This window comes from Pseudopipra pipra, chromosome 10 (assembly GCF_036250125.1).
Source record: "Pseudopipra pipra isolate bDixPip1 chromosome 10, bDixPip1.hap1, whole genome shotgun sequence".
NCBI classification, from domain to species: Eukaryota; Metazoa; Chordata; class Aves; order Passeriformes; family Pipridae; genus Pseudopipra; species Pseudopipra pipra.
Genome location: NC_087558.1, coordinates 206,477 through 225,357, shown reverse-complemented (window position 1 = coordinate 225,357; position 18,881 = coordinate 206,477). Strand labels below are relative to the sequence as shown.

The window sequence follows — 18,881 nt, the reverse complement described above, 5'->3', positions numbered from 1 at the left end:
ACATGCATATTAATAATCCAGTTCCCAAACGTGGCTTTTTTTTTTTGCTACAGAAATCATTAATCCTAGAGACAGAATTTTTCAGATTTGCATACAGATCTGTTATTCTGACCTTCCTGGGTGCTGGACTTACCTACAGACATTTTGCACCTGTAAGAAGCAGAATGACTGCATGCAGACAGGGAATTAAAAATCCCCTACCACAGGAACCACTGCAGTAGGATTATGGTTCTAAGTACATGCAATCCCAAGCAATAACTCGGTGATGAGGTGTTGATGCTGTGCTGTATCACTGGTTCTAGTCTTGACCTTGCTGTGCTTTTTGATTGCAGAAAGCAAATTTTCTCGTAATAAATAAATTTGTCCCTTTTGAAGTGGTGTTTTTTTCCCCTTGATGGCTGTACTAGAAACAGCAGAGAGGTAAAAAAGTCTGAATTAAAATTCTTCTTGGGTCCCTGTTGCAGCTTGCATTTTAGATACTGGCAGACAAGAAATGTTTTCTAGTCGTTCAGCTTCCAGCATTTTTTACAAAAAAAGAGAAGTTGCAAGGGCTAGTTTTTGGTGTTTGGTGTTTTGTCTTAGGGGTTTTGAGACAAAGCAATGGCAGTCTTTAAAATTTAATTGATATGTGACTTTTTACATAAATCACAATCTGCTTTTTTTTTTAAAGTTACCTGCTGAGAGATTGCAGTTTACAATTGACTTATTACTTTGAGACATTTGAATGAGTATTCATTTTATAGTGTAATTCTAGATGGGATATGCAACAGTCTTGACCTGCCAGATCATCTCTGCTAGGCCTAAATAAATCCTGAAAAGTCTTCCCTTATATGGAATTCTCATTTAAAAAAATGTTTATTTCAATTTAAAATCCTGATAAGATCACCTTAGTTAAAGCATTTAAATACAAGTATTTCAAAATCCAGATAAAAATCCTACTGATTTGATTTAATTCTATGAAATTGGGTTTTACAGAGCAAAGTTTTGCTTTCATGGATATTAAAGAAGAAATACATAATGCAAACCATACGTAGGTTTGTTAAGTTGTATGGTGATTTGGTTTGAAAGAAAGGTCATATGCATGAAGTTTTCTTCCAAAAGAGGGCTTTTATGGAAAAAAATGCCTCTGTGCTTCAATGCAGTCTGCATGCACAAAGGAGGAAGTTTTTCAGAATTGTATATAAAGAGTTTTGTGTTTAATTCATGTGTCTGGAATTTTAAAAAAGAGTTTTTATGAAGATCAATAGCAAACATTTTAAATAAGCATAAGAATTTGATGACAACACTATTTTTTAAATATATTTTGTAATGGATTGTTAGACCCATGCAAAAATATTTTGAGTGTCTTTTAGCATATTGGTTTGCAGTGGTTGCAGCAGGACTGGGAGCAGCTGATCAGCGTTGTGTTCCAGCCCTTCACTGCGTGATGATGGAGTAGAACATTTGGTCCCCATTTCCATACATTTTTCTTTTTTTTTTCTCTTGGTGAGCCAGGAATTTTTAATACTAACTGAGATCTGGAGCTGCTGAATCTGAGTCCCTGAGGTATTTAATTGGAAAGTTGAGCAGAATATTGTTTATCATTATAAGAGACTTGCAGGATCTTTATAGAACTGTAACTGAAATTGGTGGATATAAGCCATTATTTTTTCTTTGTAGTTTTGAGAGTCACCTTTAACAGATCCATTCCTTTGTATCACATGTCATCTTGGTGAGATTGAAATATTAGCTTTTTTTGTCGACATGACATTTATAATTGGTGTAATGACTAGACTGTGCCTTAGTCCTTAGTCTGTTATTAAGCTAATTCTACTTTCACTTCATGCTTATTACTTAAAATAATGTAAAGCAAGATGATGATCACTTTAAACATAAGCGAGGCATACATACTTGTTCTTCAGTTCACACAGCTGGTTTGGCCTTCCATTTCTGTATGAGGTCAAACCCGAGATGTTTGGGTTAGTTATGCCATTAAAAGGGATACAAATTTAAATCCAGAATTGATAAATTACATTTCTCCTGCTGCTTTATTAGGTCCAGTTTTTAGTTTCCTGTGTAACCTTGATTTTTACCCCTTTATTTTGAGAGGAATTAGTGTAAGCACTGAAAGACAAGGCCTTCGGTGGAAGTAACAGGTAAACAATATCCTTGGTAGTGGAAGATACTGTGGCATTGGAAATAAAACCAAAAACCAAACCGTGTGCGTTGGTTGAACCCAGTAGCTGAGTAAGAGAGAGCAGATTTGAAGGGAAGTGATTTGGTGGTTCAGCTGGCAGTGGCCTGGGGCTGCACTTGGGTTCTTGGTACTCTGGCTCTCCCGGGCTGATGCTCAGTTCCCTCCCTGGAGGAGCAGGGAGCTGCTCCCTGTCCCCGCTGCTGGTTGCACTCTGGAGGGAAGGGCTGGAAGTGTCCTGCTGCTGCCCTGGCTCTGGTGTGGGCCCTGGCACAGGGGCTGGTTGCTGAGGCAGGGAAAGCAGCTCTGTCTGCTTCTCTGTCCTGGCTCCACTGTGTGCAGAACAAAGACAACTGTGCAAAGCCGTGTCAGGACAGCAGTGCAGGGCCCTCTGACTGCAGCCGGCTTGGAGTGTGGCTTCAGGGGCACAAATCTGCTGTGTGGAGTCCCAGTTCAGTTGTTTGCCCGAGGAAAAAGGCTCTGTGATTTTGTTTTGGCTGATGAAAGCTGAACTGAAAATGAAAATACAGGATTATTGCTCTTACCTCTCAGTGAGGTAATAATATGATTACTTTCATTATTGTAAATTATGGAAGTGTCAGCATAGGGTTAAATTTTACCAGGTAAATTTTAAATAAGATTGCTTTGTTCCTCTCCTCTGAACTTACTATGCCAATAAAACATTGCAGATCTTCATTAAGATGAGAGAACTTGCAGGCTATATCTTAATTTGCATTCTCACAGAGTTCCTTTTGCCTCCTAGTAGTTTAGTTTTGGTCAGAGGTTTCCCTTACTGTTTCTTTGAACTTGGATATTACGAAGTCTTTGCCCTTTTTTTAAAGACCGTAAAGGATTTTAAGGCTTTGAATAATAAAATACAGTCCATCAAATTATTTACAATGTGAAACTGTAAAGGAGGGCAGCAAAGGTGGTGAAAAGAGTGGAGGACATGACTTGTGGAGAGCAGCTGAGGTGCTGGGTTTGGAGGAGGCTGAGGGGTGACCTGTGCTGTCTGTGGCTTCCTCATGGGGGAGCAGAGGGAGGTGACAGGCTCTTCTCCCCGGGGGTGTCCCACTGGGAAAGGACAAAGGGATGGCTGGAAGCTGTGTCAGGGAAGCTCAGACTGGATACAAGGAAAAAGCTCTTCCCTGGGAGGATGGTCAGCACTGGAACAAGCTCTCCAGGGAAGTCGTTACGGCCCCGAGCCCACTGTTGGTCAGGAAGTGTTTGAGTGACTCTCAGATAGCTGATTTAACTTTTCAGTTGCCCTGTGTGGAGTCAGGAGTTGGATTGGATCATCCTTGTGGATCCCTTCCAGCTCAGGATATCCTGTGTTTCTATGAAATAATTCTGCATTTATATAATAAGAAGTCTAGCTGAAATATAGGGAGACTTTTCCAGGTAAGAAGCTGGTTTGAAATATTTCATTCCTACTAGATTTTAATAATCAGATTTTAGTTACCAGATTTTAAGTGGCTTATTAGGAAATTTTACAGCACTCTATGACACTGCCTTTTTACTGGTTTTTTTTCAGTCAATGACAGCATTTTTTGTAGCTATGATACAGCATTAAAAAAAAAGCCACACTTTTCCTGAGGGTAGCAAGCCTCTTTCTCCACCACGCCACCCTCTTCCCCTCAAAATTGTATTTGTTAGCCAAGTTAAATGCATAGGCTAAACATTACCTGATCAGTCACTCTCTTGCATTACTAAATAAATAGGCTTAGGGACTGATTTACTAATAATGTCATTAATTTGTGCTGCTTCCATATCACAGCATTATTCCTTTTGAATACAGCCCAGCGTGTTCCTGTGACATGAGCCCATCTTCTCGTGCTTGTGCCAGTAATCCTCAAACACGTGTTCCTTGCACCCCATTGGAAATCAGTGAGATGCACCTACATTGCTAAACATCTGATATTTTTACAATTGTTCTCAGCTTAAGTGGAGCCTTACTTGTCTACATTTGTACTTAAAATTTAAAAAGATTTCTTTTCAAATAGACTGTGTTTGATTGGAATATTACTACAGTGTCAGAATTGACAGAAATTCCTTATGTTCAGCTAAATCTTATTTGAAATTCTGGTCTTGTTTTAAAATTCTCAGGCACAGAGAGCACCAGCGCAGGACTGTCACCCTTCCTCAGCTGAGGTCAACTGTCAGCTAGGAGACATTGTTTCTTTATTTTGGAAAGGTTTTGTTTGAGAAAAGACTTGGTCTTTTAACCAGATCCTGCTTTTCATCTGTTTTTCATGGCACACGATCACATTTCCCAACCATTTACAAACAGGGACTGTCTGGCAGGATTTCCTGGATACACAGTAGTTTGAGATTGTAAAAGGTCAGCCTTCTGAACTGTGGTGATTACTGTGGTTATTTGTCCTGCCTTTTCTTCCATGGGAACTACTCAGCTTGTATGGAAGGTAGAAATAGGGTCCAAGAAAAATTCATCTGCTAATCACCTCCACCACGAATCATAAAGAAAAAGAGTAGCCCAAGTAGGACACCTCCTGACCTTTGTATACTAAAACTCTCTGAAGAGCTGGAACCAATATATTGGGAGTCAGAGTTTTGTAAGAAACTTCTGAAAAGGTTATTTATAACCTGCTCCTGTTTTTGTCTGGTAGAGTGAGGTACTGAGGCCCTCACAGCACATAACCCATGAGCTGAAGCTGTGTGAGCAGAGGGCAGTGGATAACCAGTGCCGACTGTGAAAAGAACCATTTCTTTATTAGACCTTTTTTTTAATATTCTAAGCTGACCTTCAAAATTAAAAGTAAGGGGGTAATAAAAACAGGTAAACCCAAAACAGATACTATTAGAAATTTGACCAATTTTAATTTGTTTCCTGCGAGTCAATTCACTGGAAGAAGTGATGGGATTTTTCTCATGTCCATGTGCCATGTAAGAGATTAAACCCTTGGAAATTTTTCTGTGTCATGAGGGAACCCCCTAAACGGGTAGTAGGGAATACTAGAGAAGATGCTGATGTTGATGAAAGACAGGGTTTTGGCATTATTTGCATAGAATCCATCAGACATTTCTTCAGGTCCTGAAAGTGAGGGTGTTTGAATATCTGAAGTTCTTATAGATTTCTTAATCTTACAGGGAAGAGGAAGGAGCCATGCTCCACTTCCCTTAGCTCCAGCAGTTGAGTTTGGTTGATTGCTTTTCTTTTCCTCGCCTTATGAGGAGTTCAGAAGAGGGCAAGATTCTGTTTTACCTTCTGTCTGTTAAGAAGTATGTTTCTCCTGAATTGTCTTTTGTCCGTACTGTATACTATATTTATCAGTATAACATACTGATAAAATGTTCCGAATGGAGGAAGTAAGATAAGTCCTGATGCATTCAAGGTCATGGTTGTCTCAGTATTCATTTAAATGAAGCAGATTTTCTCCCATAGAATTCATTTTACAGAGGAAATGTCAAAGGCATCCCTATAGCCACTTTCTCTGCCCATGGTGTCTGGAGTCTTTTTGCTGCTGTGTGAATGAGATCTGAAAGTTTTGGGGTTGCAGGATTGGGAGGGGAATGACAAGCTGCTTGACTGACTGTTTTTTAAACAGGTATGGATTCTCCCCCACTCTGGTGTGATTGTCTGCAAGAACATCACCCGTTGTAGTTGCCACTGGCCCACAGGTGGGTCAGTGCAGACCCTGGCTGGGAGAGTTCTCAGACCTTGCAGAAGTGCTTGGGCAGTACAACTCCATGGCCTTGTCCTTACGCACATAACACACATGATAAAAGAGATTTATAGTGTTTATTTAACTTTAGACACATAGGTTTTGAAACAGTGGGTCTTATGATTCTGTGATTATTCTACATCATATAACACTGAAAGGAGAGCAGACACCAAAAACCAGAATTTGTGGTTAGATAAAAATAAAAGTGGGATGCATTGAAGCATGGGAATAAAGTGAATAAAACTTCAGCATTTACAGGTATCAGTCACAAAATTGTTCCTGACAGTTTTTCAATAACAAAAAAATTATTTTCTAAAATACTGAGAGATTTGAGTGGCTTGATATTTGAAATAATTCTAGCTACCTCGTAGCCACTATTATGGTAGAAAAATGTAGATTCAAACTAATTTTATTAATCTAAATAGTTATGCTTTTGATATATTGAATGAAATATGTTGCCTAAACATTATTTTTAGTTGTTTATATTGTAACTAAATCATAGAAGAAAATCCTTTTGCATTTGCTCCTTGGCAAGCTAAAGTCTTATTGACATGATATAGATCTTGGTCTGAAGACTTAGAGATTTGGGGCTTGGAGCAAAAACAACCCCAAAAAGATGTTTTAGTATCTAGTTTGGCTCTGCGTGTCTGTTGTGCTGTAGCCATTGGCATTCCTATTAAAATGCAAAGATTGCTACCCGTGAAGTTCAAAGGGCAGAAGTTATTCTGACCTTTTTGGAGCTTAATAAATGTACTGACCTGAAAGCTGAGGTTGTGAGAATGATCTCGGACTGAGAGCTGCAGTACCAGGAACTGCTTTGCAAAAACGTGCATTTTGAGCCAGAGTGCTCAGTTTCCAGTGAAGGAGAATTGTTTGGGAAAAGCCAGTCGGTGTTACTGTTTGGAAACCCTGACCAAGCAGAACTGGAAAAAGAGAGCTTGTCATAGGAAAAAGTTAGAACAACTGCTGTGCATTTGTGGAAAGAAATTCTAGAGACTGTGGTGACACCATTTTGTTGTCTTTTGAAGAAATGCTGGTCCCTGTATGATTTCAAAACCAGAAGGGAGGCAGGATTGCAGATGTGCCTACCAAGGGAATAGAAAATTATTTATTTCTGCAACAAAAACCTTTTACAAAAGTGTACTTGAATATATTACAAGGAGCTGAAGCTCTTGACAAGTTATTTTACAAAGAGAAAACAGTGTGTAATTGTTAGTTAAATAGCGCATAAAAAGTTTTGTTGGTATTATGATAATTACTCCAACCCTATTAATTCTCTGCTCAAAAGGGCACCGGTACTAGAATTTTGTTTTGTTTTGTTTTTTGTTAATGCACATGCAAAATGCACAATGTCCTGGAAACATTATTGGTGATTCTCTGACAGAGTTAGAAAGCAAAGCATGACATAAAAATCTAGACTAAAGAGGAGAATTCTGGAAACAAATTCTACAGAATCATACATTTCTCTGCCTCCAGACCGTGCAGTACAATACAACTTTACAAGATAATTTTCCTATAACTTCACAGGGGTTTTGTGTCCTGTTTTCATCTGGTTGTTTTTCTGTCCTAGCATCCACTCTTACCTGGGGAAGATTTTCATTGTGTCCCTGTAAGGGGATTCTGTGTAGTTGAAGGGGGGTTCTTGTTTGCTTATTTGTTAATTTTTACTGGAAGGCAGAATGTATTAAAGTAATAACAGGTTGTCTAGAAATGCCATCATGATTGTCAAAGAGTATTTTTTAGGTTGGGCCAGTTCTCCCATTCTTGTTACAAGACAGCAGCATTTTATATTTTATGTATGTAAACCCTGACTATTCATAAATATGGTCCCTTTTGACTTGGCTTTTATATTGGTAAACAGAGGCATTCACAACAAAACCTGATGATAGCCTTCTAGCTCAAGTAGAGGACAGTTAATTTTCTTTCATGCTGTAACCTGTTTAACAGTTTCGGAAACCGCACAAATCTGAAAATGTCATGTATCTCTCACAAAGGAAGACTTTGTCTTCAGGGTATTATATTTCCCCCAAAATAAAATAAACATGGTTTTTATAGAATCATTAATCTGTCTCTTTAAATATAAGTGCTACAGGCACTCATCAAGTAAACAAATGCATTATCGTCATTATATAGTGTATACATCAAAAAATCCCTTAAGAATGTTCTATATAATAGCTTCATTCAGTACCTTTTTTTCTGTCTCCCAAGATTTGGGATTTCATCCAAATTCTAAAGGTTAAGTTCTCAATAGAATTCAAAGGGTGTTTTGTTTTAATTTGTGTAACTAGTTTAATGTGTTTTAAGGCCTCTGTGTACACCAACAATGGAATCAGTCAGTTACAGGGGAGCTAGCAGGACATTCCCAAAGTTCTCTTCTCAGCAGCAAATTATGCTGAAACTAATTCAGGGAAAGAGCAACTCTTTTCACCGAAGAAGTTACTCAGCATAGGATAATAAATATGCAAATACAGATGTAATGTTCCAGCTTGAAGATTGGAGATGATGATGAACATGCATTAGAGAACAAAGTCCATGGTTCAGTCAGTTTAATAATTACATTATGGCTCCTTGTTAAAGCTTCATGAAATTTTCATGAAACATTATTGGTGTCTGAAAAAGCAAGTGCCATGAATTTGAGTAGCTGAACCTTCAGGTCAGTATATTGCAGAGCTTCACCTGAGCTCCCACAGCAACGAGTGGTTGAGCTGTTAAATGTTTTTAATTTCCGCACTCTAAAGGAGAAGTGATTGAGAGATACTGGATTTTATGTTTGTGTGTTTTTAGTGATGTCAGGAATGATAAGTTCTTATTCTTTCCAACTGTTGAATAGCAAAAATGGAATCAGTAGTATGAAGCTTTAAGCTCTTCTGCCTAATTGGTATTTTCCTTTCACGTGTATATACTGTGTGCATGATTTTTGCAAAATATTATTAACATGATGGCTTTGAAGAGGGCAAAATTTTTTGCCTTCATGATTAGCAGTGAGTAATGTCAGCATATAATTAAATTGCTGAGGCTGGGAAATAATGCTGAACAGCTGTTGTGGCTGTGCCACCAGTTGTTTCGAGGTGTCGGGGCATGGGCGTAGGGGCGGGGGAGTGGGATGAGCACCCTGAGTGCTTTTGCAACAGCTGTGGACACGGACTGGCTCCACCAGGTCACTCCAGAGTGCCAGTGAGTGTTTTGGAAGTGCCCAAAGTATGGGCAAAATTCTTCCTTTTCAGAGAGGGAAGTTTTTCATACTGAAACCTCAATAAAGCATTTGTCTTTTGATGTCTGATTTTGGTGTAAAAAATACCACTGTAGATTTTTGTTAATCTCTCCCATTCTTCCCTCCTCCGTCAGAAATCACAAGACAGGGCAGGCTGTGGAATAGGCTGACACTGTCCCAGCTGTCTCACAGCTGACTCGTCCTGGCTGCAGGGCATGCTGAGAGCAGTGGCCTGGCCCTGTCCTTCTCTTTCCAAATATTTTTCTCGGATTTGTTTTGACTCACATGGGGCTGCAGGGTCAGGCAGATCAATCTGTTAGTGTAGCTGAAACAGCTACAGCCGGGTTTGTTTCTGCAGGTTCACCACTTTAACCAAGGTGTTCACCCAGGTCACTGTGGCACTGCAGGCCCTGGAGGAGCAGCTGTGCCCTCAGGCCGAGGGAGCCCGGTGTAGGCTGCCTGCTTTGGGCTCTAATATAATCCACTGAGGTTCAGTTGGGACCTGAAACTGCCTCATGAATCATTTGTGATTTAGAACCGCAGAAAAATAGAACAGACTTTAAACCAAATTTTATTTCCGACAGCCCAAGTGTCCCACGGTCTGCCTCGGACATTTGGAAACATCAAGAAGCTTCAATATGTCAAGGCACCGTGCAAAATAGCAGAAAATACACTGTATCCATCTGATTTCCCACCTCGCAGTGTGGTCCCACGGAAGGAGCATCTTGCCCATTTGCCAAGTTGCCCCATGTTCTGTACCATGTTCCCACAGCGTGGCCCTGGGCACAGGCCTGTGCCAGACACTCTGTGTCTGTCCTTAGCTAACGAGATGGACACCAGCAGTCTAAATTATCCTGTCTGCTTCTTGTGTAGCACCATCACCAGGTTTTCTTTAGAAGAATTCATAATGTCTCATATGTCTTTTTAGAGGAGACGGGACCCTTCTAAAAATAAATGTACATTCCACTTGTGTGTATGAGAAAGAAGGTAATAGCAGTCTTCTCTGCATACCTGGAAGAGAACTAGCCCTATCAGCTTTTCTTTATATGATGTTGGAAAGTGTCAGGCTAATGGAGAAATACATGTTTTGCAGATAGTAATAATTTTTAATGTGGTTGTTACAGGTGATAAAGCTACAAGGGAATAAAGTGGGATGTGGTGAATGTTGTCTCTTGGGTATGCTATTTTTACCCATTATTTGCTAAAAATAGTTTTTTGAATTATTGTATCTTCACAAAATAGCCTAAAGAAAGGCTCTAGTCCTTCATCTTCTGTTGATCTGTTTTAGTGCTCACTGAAAGAAAAAGGCTTTTTATCTCTATTTAACTGCATGAAAGGGTGTATGTGTTTAAAAGTAAGAACCCCCCCAACCTACACTAACCCCCCAATGCCTTCCTGTGATTTATAATATGCCAGGCACTCATAGTGGTGGCTGAAGTCACTGTAAGCTGTGTTTTGAGCACAAAAGCGATACCTATTTTGTAGGGTCAGGGCCTAGATGATTCAAAGTGCTCCCTGAAAACACTGAACACTGCTAAATATGTTGTACCTCTGATTTGTAGAATGGAGACAGCCTTACAAAATCAAATGGAGATCTCTGAAGTTGCAGTGTGATGATTTACTCATTATCTTTTAAAGATTATTACACCTGTGACTAGAATAGAGTTTCAAAATTTTGCAGCAGGTACAGGATGAAGCTGTGTGTTAGTTAAAGAAAATAATTCACAGCACCTCAGAAATGGAGCCTTTGAATAGTGAAATGCATTTAGTGAGTAAAGCAGGCACACTCTGGAAAAAGTGTGTAATTAGATAATTAACGGTGGTATCACAATGCACAACCAGGAGAGGACCAAGAGAGGCTAGCACTGTGTTCATTGTATTAAACTTTTCACATTCCTTTTTTTTGTGTGTAGTGTAAACATAAGCTGAAAGAAAAGACTGAGACAACTGCCAGCCTAATGACATTGATGCTTTGTCTGCACAGTCTGGCATGTAAACTGTCAGTGCCAATCAAGGGTTTTCTCCAAACATGTTCTGTGTGGGCTCATGCCAGAGTGAAGCTCATTGTCTTTAACAGGATGTGATTCAGATCATAATTTAACTCAGTCGCATTTCCACTTAAATTTGCATTTAACGGTGCTGTAAACAAGTGACAAGCCATAAAAATTGGGCTGCCCTAGTGAAATCATTGCGTGATTTTCAAGCTTTACACCTGTAGGAGAAGTGACTGTCCCTTATGTGTTTGAAGGAAGCTCTCACATCATGAGAACTGTCGCAGTCTACTTTACTGAGTTACAGTTAGCAAATGCACAGGTGAGTGCATGATGTTAAGACATAGTGCTGTATTTTCTGTAAAGTCTTTTTATGCTGTGATGAGAGCAGAACTTGGCTCTTGAAATTTTCCAGTCCATGGTGAGAGAAGGGGAGAAGCAGCATGGCAAAGCAAGAGATCCAACCGCATGCTACAGACAGAACAGTGTGTTCTCAGGCAGTTGTTGAACCATGTCCTGCCCTTCTTTTGTGCATATAAGAGCCATGGAGAAGACAGAATATCCACAAAGAAATATTTTGCTAATAATTAAGAAGAGTGCTTAATGAAGGATTCTTAAAAAGAAGCATTCACAGATTCCTTTTCCATATCCAAGGGTTATTGAACATAGCATATGTACAGTTTTTTTTATTAGAGGCAATCTAAAATGTTTCTCACCTACTGTTTTTAGTGAACAATAAGTTCCTTCTCCATTTAGGATAGGAAGGATGACAGTGCCTGAAGTGCATCCCCAGGTCTGCAGAGCCAGCAGGTGCTGGTAAAGCTGACCCTGGTGGGACAGGGGCAGGGCTGAGGGTGACAGGCTGGGCACCACCTGGCGAGGAAGAATTTTGCTACGTGTTGTGGTGCCCCCAGCCAGACCTCCCACCGGTCCCAACAGCTGCCAGAAGCTGCTGTGAAGTACCACCTAATTATAGAATTTCCTTGATTCTCTTCGTCTCCTTCAGAGATTCCTGGTCCCACCCTTGGCCAAACTCACCACTTAAGGCAGGGCACTCACGGAGGCGTAAGAGTGGCACCACTGCTGCTGCCATCCCTGGGGGGCTGGTGGTGTTTCTGTAGTGAGTCTGGAGGTCTCTAAACGCACCAATAAATGTAACTACGCTTGGTAAGCATTTAAAAATACTAATTTGTGAGTTATTTTTTTGCCCAAACCAGTATTTTTATTTTTTGATACACAGTGGGTGTCATCTTTCTACTCCTGAAGTTTCCTAGGAGCAGACACTAGGCCTGGAAATAATTTTGAAGTGTGTGAGGGAAGTAAGATCAAAGGTTTTCTTAAGAGAAAACGGTTATTTTTATATGCACAGTAATTTTTTCAACTTAATTGTTACACAGAACTAAGTACTTGCACACTTTTTTTTCCCCATTTACCTTAAAGGGGTAAAATCATGCTTCTGAATGCCACTTCGTGAGATTTTTTTTCCTTAGGTGAACTGAAATCTTGTGACTTACTAGTTTTTCAAAATAAGACTGTACTAAGTAGATTTCATTTCTTTAAATTCTAGTAATGGTTTTTGAATTCCCTGTTTACTGACAAAAAATATTTGTTCTGTGGTCTTTCCTTTTGAGCTTATTCACTTCTGCGATGTCAAAGATCCCAGATAGTGAAGGACCTTGACAGCCCTTTCCTGGATTTTCTTTTGTAGCCCAGTTTGATAGTGCATTGTCATATATACACACATATTCCATTAATTTCTGTGAGAAGTGGACACCTGGACATAGGGTAATTGTTTCTAAAACTAAAAATTATTTCTATTCATATATTAAGTTTTGCTTGCCTATGACTGCAAGACATAAAGGTCACTTAAAAAAGAATAATAGAACCAAGGTTTTTAGGAAGTAGATGATACCAGACATTTACAGGTGCCCAAGATTCTGTGAGCTTATGCAGTTTCCTTTTGCTGCTGGCTCCTGCACGGTGGTGGGTACTGGAATAGTGTGGGGCTTGGCTCTGGCTGTCATTTTACCAGAAATTTCACTGCAGTACCACGAGCAAGCTCAGACAATAGACTGGGATGTTTTGGCCCCGAGGTAATTTTCTTGAATTTAAAAAACTTGCCATCTGTATAAAGGCCTATCTGCCACATGACAGTGTCAGAGCACTGTGAGTGGGCTCTGACTTCAGATACACTTCCTTTTTGTCCTGTTTTTCTTTACGGGGAGCAGAGGGACAGAGAGAAGGTTGAGCAATGCTTTGGCTCTGTTCCAGGAGCGGTAAACAGATTTCCCAATGTTTGGCAATGTCAGGGTAGCTGGAAGTGGGTGGCTGGAGCTGCTCCAGGGCAGTGGGAGTCATGGTCCCCTTGGAGTGGCTCCTGAGTCAGAGCGTGAGGGCTCTGGTGCTGCTCAGTCACCAGTTCCCACTCAGCAGCAGCAGCTTCACTGTGACGTGGCTCAGTCCCAAAATCCACACTCAGTCCCTGTGTCCAAGCCCTAATAAAGGACCCCAAGAAGCTCAACAGTGTTAGGCAGACTCTTCATTTATGTTGTTTCAAGTGAGAGTGCACTTACAGAATAATCTGTCCGTTCTTCTCCGTTCTCCTTAAACCGTTTTTAGATGAGTAGCTCTGAATTTCCTAATACTAGGAAAAAACCAGTCTGAAAATAGAACCCACTGAAATACATTTGGTGTCCTTCATGCTGCTGCTTTCTAATTTAAACTCACTGAGCTGTCTTGGCACAGCTGCAGTGGAAGTGGGGGATTAGAGCCTCGCAGTTAAAAAATGCAGGACATGGCAGCAGCACAAATTCTGGAGAACATTGACACTTCAAAGCAGGAGGCAGACACCCAAACAGGAGGCATTTAACAAAAGCCTAAGGTACAACAGATGGAACAGAATCACAAAGTCCTAGTAAAATTCTCAGCTGTTTAGATCCAAGCTTTGCTTTAATTTTTCTCCGATGAGGGACCACCATTGGGATGCAATTTGCCACTGGAGCATCGCAGATTATGGGTGGGAATGCCGTGATTTGGGCAGTTGGGGCCGTGGTTATGATAGCACGTTCTGCATCAGAGATGACAGATTCTTGTGTATCTCCTTTGGGTTGTAAATATTTAACTTTCCCAGATTTCAGTGAGAACACGGAAACTTCTTTTTTGCCTATGGAGACCCCCATCGTCTCATCTGTGATGCAGAAATGGAAGCTAAGATTAACTCTGCTTTCCTGTCCTGCTTATTTATGAATGAAGACTTTGTTGAGAAATGGCCTACTCTGACACTAGGATATATAATAAGAAGAAGTGCAAAAATTGCTCATAAAAAACTTGAAAGTGGGAATTTGAATATGGATTTTGGGGCTGCTTTTTCATATGTTTGACTATGCCTCAAAAAGAATCTTATAAAAGCAAGTAATAAAAGTTCCTTGCATATTTACATAATTCTCTCTATTTAAATATTATAGATGAGGTAAGATAGCGTTAAAGTTTGGGGCTCTTTGGCTTCATGCACAATATACTATAATTCTTATACTTGAAATGTAAGTAAAAAGAAGAAAAGCTAGAATATAATAAAGGTTTACAATGAGGGGAGAATAAAGTGTTTTAATGCTAGGGAGAAGCAATGATGAGTGGTTTCATTGTGAATGATAACAAATACTTTAGAAGCTGTGAAGAAAGGAAGTGACTCAGCAGCTTAGAAACTTAGGAGCATTGACTTGAAAGTGGGATCTTCAGTTAGGGTTTGGGAACTGTATATTAAATGTAAAATATTAGAAAAAGAAAATGACTACAGACTAAATAAAGACAGTGGCACTTTTTTCTATTTACGTTCTTTTTTTTTCTCTACTTGTAATTCACATTATTTTTAGTAATACCTGAGATATACATTACAATATACATGGAAACTTGCTTGTGTAATAGTTCTGGTTATCAGCTGGGTGTGAAGTGGTGACAGCAGTGGTAGCCATGCCACCAGTGTCAGCAAAAGCAATTACAAGCTCAAGACTGAGCACAGTAAAGATGATGTTACACTCTGCTTTCATGAAAGTTGGATTGAAATGATTTTCCAGACACAGAATATTTAAATTTTTTATTCTTCTTCACATGTTCTTCTTAAAGACTCTTTTAACAAAAAACTAACAGAGGAGAACCCATCCAAGTACAGACAGTAACCCATGGCCTGGTTAGTTGGTTGGGCTTGGAGCCAGGCAGTCCCTTGATAGATACCAGACTATTGATTTCTTTAACACAGTTCCTTTTCTTGTTTCTTCTTTCAAGTGGAATTACACACTGATCCTTAAAATCCTTGTCCTGATAAGTTTCTTTCAAAACAAATGCATTTCAGTGTTAACTTTAAATTGCAACAAAACCACAGTTCCTTCCCCACTGAATTCTGTGGGCAAAAATATTTTACAGTGATCATTGTTACAGTCATCTTCCTGTAAAATCTATGTGGATTTATGCACAACTCCATTGCTTTCAGGGTAATACACATACATGGGGGTCTGCTTACTGGAGGGGCAGGTACATTGCTGGCTACATTGCAATAAAATCTGTTAGTGCCTTTATAGAGAAATTGGTGATTACACGAGTCAGGCTGTCATCTGCCAGGTTTGATAGTGGGAACATATTCTGGTATTCTTGGAGACATACAGACAGACTAGTTTTCATGGTGTAGGAAGGAACAAAGCAGTTGGATTTGGCAGGACAAACACTTGCCTTTACAAAACTCAGCAAGACAACTATGTATTGCTGAGTGAGGAATGGCCAGATATTGAGTATGTAGAAGAAGACTGGTAGGACAGGAGTAAAAAACTTTTGGACAATTGAATAATCTGGAAGATGAGTGTATTACAGATTTTCAGTATCACAATAGAATTCACCAGTTGTTCAAGGAAAAGTAATTATTCAACAGCAGGGCAAAAGGAGTTAAAACAGCAGGGGCAGAAGATCAGAAGCAAAAAATAAATGACCAGATAATAGATAATTTCAAGTGGGTTAGAGTGAGATGAGAAAGGCAGACAGATGTAGGATAAGAAAAGCAAAAAAAATGACATGATGCCTAACTTTGTATATAATATATTGAGTTTATTTTGTTAAGCTTGTGTTTTTTCTTTCTCAGTCACATAGAAAAAATTACAACATGGCAAGATCCTCGAAAGCCTGTGAACCAGCCGCTGAATCACGTTAGCCATCATCCTGCAGCCACGGCCACACGAGTGCCACAGAGGCCCATGGCAGTGTCTCAGCCAAATCTCAGTGAGTACTGGATGACATCTCTCTGAAAACACAGAAGGGATAGGAGAGACACCTTCTCCTGATTTGCTTATCAAAGTAATTTTTGGTTCAAGAAGGTAGCTCTGATTTTGCTGTCAGACCTAACAGTATGTTTCCCCCTTCATTTACTTAATTCTCCCTCTGTAGAGTTGGCAGCAAGTGAATTTGTACTGTTTGAGGTGAAGTTCTAAATCTCATGCATTTTAGTTTAGAGCCTCTGTGACAAATTTTTGATATAGTATTAAACATAGAAAACATACAAAAAAAATAAGCTCTTTCTGTGCTTTTCCATTCTGAGGTGGTATAGAGCCCTCACAAGCCCTGTGTCACGTCCAGGCTGTTGGATGACCTGTTCACAGCTAGTTCTGTGTTTCCTCAGGTCAGAGGATGTAGATGGTTTGCTTGGTAGTTTTTTGATGGTTGTAGGGTTTTTGCATAATGAGGTTCTGCATTGGAAGCAACTTGCAAAAAGTCTGTTTTTCAGTATGAATTACCTACAAACTTTTTATAAGTGGTCTGATTCCCTTGATATTCCTGTTTAGCACTTAAAGTGTAAATTTAATCAACTTACATTAGTCTGCCATTGCCAGATGTGAACCTTAGTGAAAATAAAGCCATTAAACCTGAAAATTTTAAAGAAAGTATATAAGTGGAAAAACCAATACTCCCTAATATTTCCCTTCTGTAGCTTTAACTTTTCTACTGCTCAAGAAAATGAGAACAGATGGATGAGCTTGCAGGCTCAAGATCACAAAACTGTGTCAAATAGGTAGTCTTAAAAACACAGCAGATTCTTGTTCTGGTTAATTTTTGGTAAGTCGATCTCATGATTTCTTGATTATTCACTTGCAGTGTGGTTAATCAGGGCATGTCTCTTCACATGCCAGGAAAATGGTGAACGTTTGTCTGCTGATGGTCACCAATAGAAGTAGTGCAATATACATATTTACTTTTGTCTTACATTTATAAGAAACACCTAGGCTGACTTCTGAGGTAATTAACTTCAGTTCTTTCTTCTGCCTTTCTCTCAACAACTGCCCTGCTGGAATATATGCAGTAAGAGTGTTGGTTATGTCATGTGAGTTAGTGGGCAGTAGCAAATCATTAAGTGAGGGTGGATATCTGCAGAAGAAACCTGTGTAAAATCTGACAGGTTAGGGTGTCTGCAGAGTGTCACAGCACACGGTGAAACAATTGCTCTGCTGTGGCTTCCAACCAGCTGTGTGTGGGTCACTGTTTATAGCAGTGCTGGAGTGGCCAAGAGGTAAGAATAGGACAGTGGGCTTTTTGTTCACACCAACTCCTCTGCTTATGCTGACATCTGTTACATTGTCCCTAGGTAAAAAACAAAGGAGATGCCCTAAATCAGGGCAGTGTACAGCACACTTTCCCCCTCAGTTGCTTAGTGGAAGTGAATCAAAGCCAAATCCTGTATGAAACACATGTATACTGAATTTTAGAGGAAGGTCTTTCTTGAGATACAAAGAGTTAGAAATAAAAGTGTACACCTAATGAAGAGACTATTCTTGAAGGGACTTAGGTGCCCAAAAAGGGCATTTCCACAGACTTCAAAATCTGTCACATCAAATGCAGACTCTATTTCTTTCAGCATCCTTCACATACATATATGATGAAGTTCCACTTTTTGGTAGGTATTTATGGAGTCCTTGGCACAGTGGTTCAGATCTGTCATTAAATTTCCCGCTAGAAATAGTATGTAGAAATTTACACAGTCTCCATATTTGTTTAATCAAGAAAACATTTTGTCAATATGTCTTGGTGAACTTTTTCTCATTCCGGTGGCTTTCAAAGGCATGCTGTGATGCTTTGGGAGCAAGCAAATCTGTTTGCACAGCTGAGTAGCACTTCCAGCATCATATTATTTCAGCATCACAGTCCCTGATTTTCCAGTCCACCTGTTTGAACACACTGTGACACTATTTTATGAAAAATATATCTTAAAAGTTTTAATCTAGAAGGTGTGTGTGTATATGCATATATATACACACAGAGATGACACAGAAAGATTGCAATAATCTGAACAGAACACAGCAGCCTCTGAGTACTTCATATGGCAGTTTAAAATACATGTGACTGCAGTTTCCAGCACTAAAGTAGAATGTGTCTATTTTTAATTTGCCATAGCCAAAAGGAAGGGCCCTTCTGCTGCTCTGTGGTGTCAGCAATGTTACTGCTAAACCTGCCTTCCTGGGTCTGCTCTGGGCTGCAGGGAGCAGTGCTGGCCTGGCAGTCAGACCCCTGAGCCAGAAGTCAATGTGCCAACATCCCACAGACATCAGAGAAGGGGGAACTGGATACCCAGCGAAGCCACTCTTCTGGCCCTCAGTTTGTGACTTTTTAGCAAATGAAGTCTGTGCACCTGTCTTTTGCCTTAGCATTTTTTTTGTACTGTAGGAATTAAAAGAAGTTTTTCTTTTGAAGATGTGCCACTTAAAAAAAAAGGATCTAAGTATTTCAGGTCTGCATACTGGTCTGCACTTCCAATTACTAACACATGTGTTTTCCTTGCTTTATTTCTTATGAAG

The 18,881-nt window shown here is 39.7% G+C and overlaps 1 protein-coding gene across 1 annotated transcript in view; it reads left to right on the top strand.

Annotated features, from left to right (window-relative positions):
- The window catches only part of WWTR1 (WW domain containing transcription regulator 1), a 47,728-nt gene that overhangs the window by 9,740 nt on the left and 19,107 nt on the right, over positions 1 to 18,881 (top strand). The window contains exon 2 of the mRNA XM_064665616.1: positions 16,181 to 16,317. Coding sequence (XP_064521686.1) covers positions 16,181 to 16,317 — 137 coding nt within the window. The remainder of the gene's footprint in view (positions 1 to 16,180; positions 16,318 to 18,881) is intronic.